At 43.9% G+C, this 10,102-nt stretch overlaps 1 protein-coding gene across 1 annotated transcript in view; it reads right to left on the bottom strand.

The window, feature by feature from the left end:
- Window positions 1–10,102, bottom strand: part of LOC146468326 (uncharacterized) — a 29,589-nt gene that overhangs the window by 4,528 nt on the left and 14,959 nt on the right. Inside the window, 4 exon segments of the mRNA XM_085124974.1 lie at window positions 49–807; window positions 1,520–6,380; window positions 6,923–8,268; window positions 8,863–9,542. Of these exon segments, the coding sequence (XP_084981100.1) occupies window positions 49–807; window positions 1,520–6,380; window positions 6,923–8,268; window positions 8,863–9,542 (7,646 nt within the window).

Genomic DNA, 10,102 nt, shown 5'->3' with positions numbered 1-10,102 from the left:
AGAGAAAGGGATATACAGAGGAAAGAAAAAATACAGGAGGATGCTTACCGTGATGTCATCATAAGGTGTGTCCACTCCACCACTCACACTCAGACCCAATCCAGCGCGACCATTCTTAAGGAGCTCCACAGTAAACACTTGACTTGTCTCATCACTGACGGCCCAGCTCACGCTCTTACTCCTCGGCCTAGGCTCCTCCTCCACCGTGACGTCACTATCGTCACCTGGGATACCATCAATGATAGTAATAGGTACGTCATCTTGTCGCAGGTTCAGTGTTGGACTCTCAGGCTCAAGGTAAGCTGGCACGTATTCATCAAGCTCTTCAAACGAACCATACAAAGACGTCTGCGGGGAAAGGTCATTGTGGACAGGGGTCCCGAATGAGGACAGACTGACAAAAGACTTGGGGCGTTGGCCTCTTTCAGTCGGAGGGCTGAAAGATAACTCATGTGAACTCTTTGAAATTGTGCTCGATTCACGAGCTTGGTTCACTATCGGTTCCTCAAAGTCGTTGACGCGTCTTCGCTCTGCCTCTAGCTCAAGACCATTGTTGGCGTTGTCTTTCTTCCTCGCTACAGTGAGTTTCACTAGTGGTGGAGTGTTCTTGAGGATGTTTAATGCTTCACCGTGTGTCACCCCAACGAGGCATTTATCATTGACTTGTAACAACTGGTCCCCAGTCCTCAGTCGCTTACAATTGGCAGCTGGTGAGTTGGGTTGAATGTCTTTGATGTAAAGCATACCTAGGTGCGTGTCCAGGCCTCCAACGACCATGAGCCCAATAGACTGCTGTTCTTTGAGAAGCTGTAATGAAAGGAAAAACAAACGAGCAGTTACGAGCATTTGGTTCTATCTAAGCGAACTGTATGGATCCACCACACCAGTGCAGTCTTTCACGAAACTCGTTTCGCAAAGAAACGTTGCAGCGTGCGAGAAAAATTGAAACCGGCCAACCAGTGGTAAAATTTATATCCATACGCGTTGATGTTTGTCATTTCATGCATTGGGTAAGACCTCCAAGACCAGCCGGCGTTTATTTTAGGACCGACATAATGTTTGTAATCTTCTAACGAATTCATCTGGTTACCAAGTCAAAGACAACGTTTGCATTTCAAGGAAAACTTGGGCTTTCGGTTTCACACTATTTGCCATTATGTTACAAAATTAAAACCTGAGACAAATAATTACGCTTCTCACTTTTACGCTTTTGGATAGAATCATAAAATGTGAACATCCAATTAAAATACTTGAGATTAATTTGATAGTTATTTTAGCAAACTCATTATGCTGTACAAAGCGATTCTAACTTTTGAGTCTGCGGATGAAATCCATAATTTTTTCATTGAAAGAAAAGCTGCCCAAAAGTATTTTCTTGTGGTACTGTTTATTATGCTTTGTGTTTCTAACGTTTGAGTCTCTGTGACAATTCAAATGAAAGGTTTTAAGTAGTACTTTCCTGTGGTACCGTTTATTATGCTGTACGAGATGGTTAGTACCGAAGTCTCTCCTGTCTCACCTGCACCTCAATGATTCCTTCATCCACGTCTGGCTCCTGATTGCGACTGTTGATTAGTTCCTGTAGGTTTCCAGTGTGCCAGTAATCCATGCTACCTGATTCCGCTTGGGAAGCGTCTGACTCTGCGAACAAATGAGGCAGTGAAGACGATCGCCTTCGCATTGGTGGCGGAGGACGTTTTAAGATGACTGGTGGCAACCTCTTTTGGTCTTCAGCACCAGCAAAGGCACCAGCAGGAGGAGGTTGTTTAGCTTGAACGTCTCCAGCTGAGAAACTTGCACTCCTGATGAATCTTGCACCAGGCGCTTGAAAACCATGGTCATCTTGAGTCGAGCTACATGTATCATCCCATTCCGATGAAAGATCTGAGCTCTCAAAATCATCACTGTGAGATGTGTTCACGGGAACAATTTCATTCTGTAGAATTAACGGTTCTGTAACATCTTCAGACACTTGGGAGTAATGATTGCGCTCAGTGCTGTCGAGAATTGTTCGATGTTGCAAAGTTTCTGTTTTGCTGTCTTCAATGTTATCGTATTCCTGGGCATCCTGTCTTGAAAGGGGTAGCTTGTAATCGGAATAATTATCCGCATCGTCGTCTACACAAGTATCTGTACTAGCGCTAGTCTTAAGATTAAAACCGGTAGGAATTGGAGGTAGTGGCTTCGTTCTTCTTTGCTCGACATCGAGCAAATCTTGATTCTCCACTGGCACATCTTCAACAAGGTTTTGTTTGGGTGCAACGCACTGGTCTTCTTCGTGTCTTTGCATCTTTGAGGAAGCAATGGGGAGCGGAGGCAAAGGTCTAAAATGCGGCTGGTCCGGCAAGCTGGGACGATCTTCCTGTTCAAAATCATTGTTCTCACTGCGCAACAGCAGCGGGGGAGGTTCAGGTTTGAATTGTGGAGGGCCAGGAGAGTCCAACACATCAGTTGTTTCATGGCCGTTCACCCCATTCTGTACCCCAGATTCTTTCAAAGCTAAAGGTGGAGGCAGAGGTTTAAATCTTGGAGGACCTGGAGAGTTCGGACAAACTGGTATCCCTCGATCTTCTAGTTCGTTTTGATTCACGTCTGCTTGCAATGCCATTGGCGGTAGGATAGGTTTGAATGTTGGTGGACCTGGGGAAGGCAAATCCTCATGATCACTGAAGGCGACTTGAACGCCATCATCCTGAGAGGTAAATGTAAGCTTCTCCACATTTTCTGGTGCTGTTTCTGGTCTCTCATCACAAGTGGAAGCTTTATTGAACTTACGTTTCAGTTCATCCACCGTCCTCTGCTGCTGTCTGCTCGGTGAGCTACTTGATTTCAGGAACAACGGCTTCTTTGGTACAGGTGGTTTGGTCGCCGGTTTCTGTGGCGCCTCGTACTCAACAGCACCTTGCTCTTTGGCAGTCACATAGCTCGTAATTGCTGTCGCCTCAGCTCTAGTAGGAGGCACTGGGAGTGGTCTATCTATTCTTGATGTCTCCATCCTGGAAAGCATATTTGGTTCTTTTGCAACGTCATATTCCTTAGACAAACCTGAACTTCGTCTTTTACTATCAATAAGCTCATTCATTTCTTGAGCCAAATGAACATTTTCGACTTGAGCTTCTTCGTAGTCATATTGAACTTGAACTCCTGAAGCTTCATCGTATAAGTGTGATTCAGCATTTACTACATTACTTTCCAGTGCAGATATGAAATCCTCTTCAACTTGTGGATCAGGTTTGTTGTTGTTACCTTCTACAAAAGGTTCAGTAGAAGACGATACTGTTGCTGGATGTACAGGAATTTGGGTGTTTTCACTCGCAGCCATGTAATGTTCTCTTTGTTCCCTATCTGACGCTTTCTGTTCAATATCTTTCCCACGTTTACTCATAGGAACTTTCTTTGTCGAGGGCGGTGGAGGAGGAGGAGAACTCGACCTTCGTGATCTGGAGAACAGCCCTCTAGAAGGTGAAACTGATCGACTTCTGTCCGCTCGACGACTCTTGTCATCTCGCTCCTTTGTCTTGTCTCGGCTCTTGCTTCTACTGCGGAACCCAAACAGTTTCTTGGTCCATGACCGTGAGCGTTCACGCCCCTCTGTATTGACTTCAGATGAGTTGTCGGGTGAATCAAGATAGTTGGAATCCACTTGTTTTTGCTTGCTTTTGTGACCTTTTGAGAACAGTTTTTTCTTTTCCCTACCCAGCGATAAGACCTTTTGTTCCTTCTGATGTTTGGGCGATTGTTGATCCGAAGGCGGAAGAGTCTTATGCTTCATGTCAGGCGGCCTAGATGGAAGTACTGCTACGCCCAAACCGGCTGGAAGTGGCTTCCTTGAAATGCTACCTGCCTTGTTGTTACCTTGAGGTCGCGTAGGAATGGGTGGAGCTGGCCTTCTTTGCTTGACTACATTCCCGCTGTCACGATCTTCACTTGGTTGTTTTAACAAACGGCCAGGAGAGCCCTGATGTGCAATCTCACTTGTTCTAGACATGTTAGAGTCAACAAAAACTGGAAGTGATTCTGAATCGTCATTTGTTCTTGTCGTTTCTATTTGAAAATGGGAATCCATTGAGGGCAAATCAAGTTGTATTCCTGTGTTCATGTCAGGTGGTCTGTGCCTTGAGGCGACATTACGTGACTCCGAGGAACCTTGAAAGAGCTTACTGCGGTCACTTGTTTCTTCAGACTTGGAAACTACTGGGATATCCTCAATTTCGGTGACTTCTTTGTCCAAAGCATCTTTGGGAAATGCTGCACGTTTAGATGCAGGTGTGCTGCCTCCTTCACTACTGTGTTCATTTCCTGATCTTGAGGAGTCTTCTAAATTCAGTATCTGATCTAATAAGGCAAGCTCCGCTTCAGCTGACCCAGTTTCGGCCCACAGCTCCATTTCCGGTGGGAGAGGAGGTGGTGACATTGCATCTGAAGAATCTGTCACAGCAATCTCATCTTCCGGTGGACTCTGTTGCTGCCCCGAGGTGGCAACAGGAGCGTTTGTCTCAGGTACTAAAGGAAACGACGTTGACTGACTTGACGATTCTGAAAAAGATTCCTTAACATCCTGTTGAATGACATTTTTGCGAAACGATTTCTTCTTCTTTTTTGGACTTTGAGATGACTGAGAAGTGTCCCCGCCAGTTGACAATGTGGCTCTCTGCTCTTCAAATTGATTGGGTATGAGTTGTGCAACTTTTACTGGTTGGTAACCATCAACTATATTCTCCAAACTCTCCACTGTGAGAGGTGACATTCTTGGTGGAGGAGGAGCAGGAGGTAAGCTTTCCATATCATCTTCAGGTGGCTCAACACGTGCCGATGATCGTGAGTAATCATCAAAACGCGTATGGCCAGAAGATGGTAATGACTCATGGCGATGATCGTTTTCAGGAGATGCATTAATTTGCTCAGAGGTTTTTCGACCTTTCTTGGACGTAATTCGCAAAGGCAGTAACCTTTTCTTGGAGTTCTTGCGTTCTGGTTTGGCTGGTGGTGGAAGCGGCCTGTTGATTTGAGGTGTGTTCTGCTGTTCATGCGTTAAAGAGGTCTCTGTATTTGAGGACCTGGAGGACTGACTGGATGACCTGTTGACTGGCAATTGTGGTGGTGGTGGGGCAGGCGGCAGGCTGGCCATGTCATCATCTGGGACATCTGATGGTTCACTGGGCACGCCACCAAATGGATCAAACACCTCTAATGTGGAGATATTTCCATGAGAAGAAGGTGAAGATGATCTGGGTTCAGACCTAGAGGTCGCTGTTACATTTGAGGGGCGAAACCATGCTGTAACATTAGGGATTTTCTGCTTAAGCCATGGAGACTGCAAAGGTGAAGACGAATTTGTAGAACTTGTATCCAAACCATAGTTGCCGGTTGATTGTTTATCTGGTTTTGGAGGTGGAGGGGGAAGAGGCAAGCTAGGGAGGCTTTCAAGGTCATCATCAAACAGACTTGGAGGTTTGAGTGGAACAGTTTTCATTCCATTCCATGAAGCTGCGTCTTGATCAAACAAATCCACAGTGGGTTTGGCCGGGGATGAAGATAAACTTTCTGTGTCATCCCCAAACAAACTGGGGGGTCTAATTGGTTGCTGTGCCTGTGCGGTTTCAGATGGCATCGCAGGCTTATACTGAACGCTGGAAGATTCATCTGCCGTATTGAATGACTCTACTTTCAGTTGTAAATTGGAGTGATCATCAGGCTGAGAATCCACTGGGGTTAGACTTGGAGCCGTATTGTCCATTTCAGATTCACAAACTAATGCTGAGGGATCAGTGGGGCTGTTATCGAAGAAATCATCGAATATTGACGGTGGGTTCAAAGAGATTTCTTGAGCAGTATCCTGAACAACCAGGTCACCAACAGGAACTGCAGAACTTTCCAACTGCCAGTCGTTAGTTGGCACTGGCGGAGGAGCAATAAGAGGGGGGAGATCACCAAAATCAGAATCCTCTAATCTAATGTTTTCCAGCACAGGTTCACATTCCTTCGTTGCGTCTGGCCGCCTTTGCCGAGGCGGGGTAGAAGATATTGAACCTTGTAATCCATTTGACATCAAAACGTTTTTCAACGTTTTACTGGCTATGTCTGAATTTCCTTGTGACATGAGGTCCTCTGGTAAGTCAACCCGAGTCCTGGGGAATGGACCGTTAGGCTCATGATTTTCACCCGGCCGGCTCATCGAAAAAGACAATTCCTCACGTCGACCTCGTTCTGTTGCACAAAGCGGCATCGAATTATCTGTCTCCTGGACTGCTGGTTTAGGTCCAGCCTGGGCTACAACTCTCACATCCCCTCTAGGGCAGTTTTTGATCATGTCCTGGACAACTTCAAGAGCTACTCCATCCAGTGGAGTATCACTGATGGACAAAAGGACATCGCCAACTCTGAAATAACACATGACACACCACAGCTAAGGCAATGAAATCTCAACACTTAGTAATAGTCAATATTGTCGAATAAAACATTTTAAACAATGAACTATTTCACAGCAGTGAAACTATCTCATTTTAAAAAGGCCGCTGGAAACAGGTTCAATTATTCTTAGATGTCAAACACGTCTTTTATGATACATGAGATTCCATTATTATTGTGGGTAATTAAATGGTTAAAGTAGGCTGATGTAGACTGCTAGCGCTCCCTTTGTGGATAGTCGAGAGGGCGCGAAATAGCCGAGCGAAAAAGCCGAAAGCTGGAGAAAACGAGCGGAGTAGGGCCTCCAGTCTCCAGTCTCGCCGCTTTTTCGCTCGGCTATTTCGCGCCCTCTCGACTACCCAGAAAGGCACCGCTTGCAGTCTAAGGCTAATGAGGTTCCAAATACAAGGTAGAGAACCTTACTGAATCTGAGTGTACACATTATGTTCACGTTTTCTTTTGTTCTGTCCCTCTCATCGTGAATTCAGACACATTTATAGTGAACACCTCTTACCTGATATTTCCATCTTTTCCAACCAATCCAAATGATGACACTTCAGTCACAGTTACCTTGCCGTCCTCCGACAGATTCACCTTCATGCCAAGGCTCCTGAATTTCTTCTGGAACGTGACAACAAATGGTACGTTCTCAACTCTTCTTCCTTCGACCGGTTTTACATCTTGTTTGTTACTTTCACTGATTCCTTTAGAATGTAGTGGCGACAATGAGTTTGTCTTCAATTCAAGACCTTCATCATCGTGTCTCGAGAGCTTGTTTTTCGATTGCTCTGATGATAGGTCGTTATTGCCTCCAGTAAGGAATGGACTACTTGTTTTGTTGCTAGCAGGAAGAACAAAACTTCGTTCAATTTCCTTGTTTGAATCAATTGTCTTTCCGACCTTGGTCTGGGAAAGCGAAGTAGAAGATGGTAAAACCAAAGAATCTGTTGAAACTAAAGGCGCCTCTGTTGCATTACATTGTTCAAGGGACAACAGATCATCCTTGCCAGAGATATTCACATCATCGGATTTTGGCAGCGTTTGAAAATCCCAACCGTCCGGTGAGCAAGCTTGGTTGAGACTAGCACAGGAATCTGATAAAATCTCATCACCCTGAAAAGAATCGAGGCTGCTGCTGTCTTCATCATTTCCAGTTTTAAAAAGATCTTGCTCCATAAACTCTTTCATTCTGGGACTAAGATCTGGAGGTGGAGAAACAATGGAAAATGACGACACCAGGCCGTCATCTTCGCTGGCTGCTGTGATCTCTGAAGGACGAGGCGGAGGCAGAGGAGAAAACGTTGGGGGAGGAGAAGGGATAGATAAATCACCATCTAAAAGGTCGTCTGCGTCCATGAGAGGAGGAGGAGGTGGCGAGCATGGTAACTCCGGTAAACTTTCATCGTCACTATCACCTGATGGAAATTCACCCAATTTGTTGACTTTTGTTGTAGATTCACTTTTTACTTCTAAAGAAGCCAAAGGATCAAAACTCTGCATTTCCTCTGTATTGCCCATTTTTGACGGATCTGATGTTTTCGTATGTATGCTGCTGTCTTCAGATTTTGGAGAGTTTTGAATAAAAAGATCATTATTAGATTCCTTGTCAGCTTTAAAAGTAGAAGTTTGAATGGATGAATCATTCTTAGATTCATCAGAAATACTTGACGCTTTGCCTTGCGTTTCCAGACCTTCTCTTAATACGACAAATACGACCAGTTCCATTGGTTTCTTTAGCAGCTGTAATGCCCTTGAATGCGTCACACCTTTTAAGGAGACACCATTTACTGACACCAGTCTGTCACCAACGCAAAGCTGTCCATCTTGCGCACACACCATTCCTGATAGCAATCTACGAATCTGAAGAAGAGATAAAGGCAATAATTATTTATTTACAGGCATGAAATTAAGAACAAAAGTTCTTGGAAGACAAGCAAACACACATGTATGTGTTAGTACGTAGGTCTATCGAGGTGTTTCACTTGCTACTGGAAAACAGTTAGAGAAACATGTTAAAATGCCCTTGATTGTCCTGTGCGGACTATCATCCTACCAAGGGGGGAGGGGGTGGGGGAGTGAGGTGGGGTGGGTATTCATACTTCTAACCGTTTTATGAGACAGAAACCAGGTGTGGGCCGCTCATGGTTTAGCCGTAAGCAATTTTTTTAACCAACAGCGTTAAATATCATTAGAAGACAAGAAAACGAAAAGCCCAAACCCACGTTGCTTACGAAAATGTAAGGATGATGGATATTATTTCGCACAACAAAACAAACCAAAACCCCCCCAAAAAAAATTTTAACGTAACTGGACTACGTTGTGGTTTAAATTTGTTTTCTATTGTTTACGATATAATAACAATGAATCTGAGACAAAAACAAAACTAAAACGATACCGGTTTGAACATTTTCCAAAATTAAATTTAAAGCACACCAACTTCAACACTGCCATTACCTGAAAGTATCCTTTTAGTTTCCCATAGCTTGGAACTAATGAGATACCAAGCGTGGAGTTGGATGTCTTCTTTATGCTAACTGTCATTTTCCTGTGACCAGTTGGAATGATCAAATTATCGCCCAGTTCATCTTTTATTTTGACAGATTTCGTGTTGGGTACTTCCATACTGGTATTCTTATTATCCGAAGTTGGTTTTTCCCGATGAGATTCTGGTCCATTCTCTATCCTATCAGATGATTTAATTCTTTCCTCAGCTTTGTCAGCAACTTTCATTTTATTCTGATTTAATTCACTGGAATTAAATCCTTTAATTTGAGAAGAATCTTTGTCCGTTTTAGGTTTTGTATGTTCAGATGAAGGGACGCCATCCATTGTGACAGCTGATGCAGGTTTATCCTCTTGTTTTCCTTGTTTAACAGGTTGTACTTTGTTTCTCAAGCTTGATCGTCGCTTATTTTCAGGAGGTTTAGGTAATGGTACTGGTTCTTGTGCAGGAGGTTTCTCAAGTGACTCCTTTCTCTTTTCTGTTTTTTGGGTAGAATCCATCTCCAGAGGAGCAGTCTTTGATCTCCTAATTTTCATCTCTGTAGAGCCTGGTAAATCTCGGAAGATCTTGATGACATCTTCTTGATCCATTCCTCTAAGGTGAGTACCATTTACTTCAATGATTTGATCTCCTGAAATACAAACATGTGGTAAAACATAGTCAACCCTCCATATTAACAACTTAACGTATTAAGTGAACCCTTTCACGAGGAATGTACAAGCTTTTCCCTGGGTATTAACTGGAGGCCGTTTGGACTAGTGGTAAGGGCACCGGACTTGTAATCCGAACGTCCTGGGTTCACGTTCTGCTTTGACCACTTGAACGTTTTTTTCCATGCTCAAATCCTGGGCCATGCTATGCAAATAGCCAACAGGTCTCCCTCCCAGGAGCTGTGATTTTTAACAAATGTTACTTTCAGTTTATAACATTTCTCCAATTAATGCTGAATGATTTGATACTTAAATTAACTTATTATTCCTATTGAATAGATAGTGGATAGAGGTACTATCCACTTGTTCACTTATTGCTGAAAAGTTGGCATGAGGCGACAAAGCTGGTCACAGCTGAGCTTTTGACCTATACAATACTGTGTGTAAAGGACTGATATGGTAATGACTATGACATGTCAAGGCCAGTTTAAACGGTTTCAACAATTTCAAGACCAATATTCGTTAAACAAACGTTGAACGG

The sequence above is a fragment of the Pavona decussata genome, unplaced genomic scaffold (assembly GCF_977016875.1).
Source record: "Pavona decussata unplaced genomic scaffold, jaPavDecu1.1 SCAFFOLD_133, whole genome shotgun sequence".
Classification (NCBI taxonomy): Eukaryota; Metazoa; Cnidaria; class Anthozoa; order Scleractinia; family Agariciidae; genus Pavona; species Pavona decussata.
This window is presented reverse-complemented; position numbering and strand designations above follow the sequence as displayed.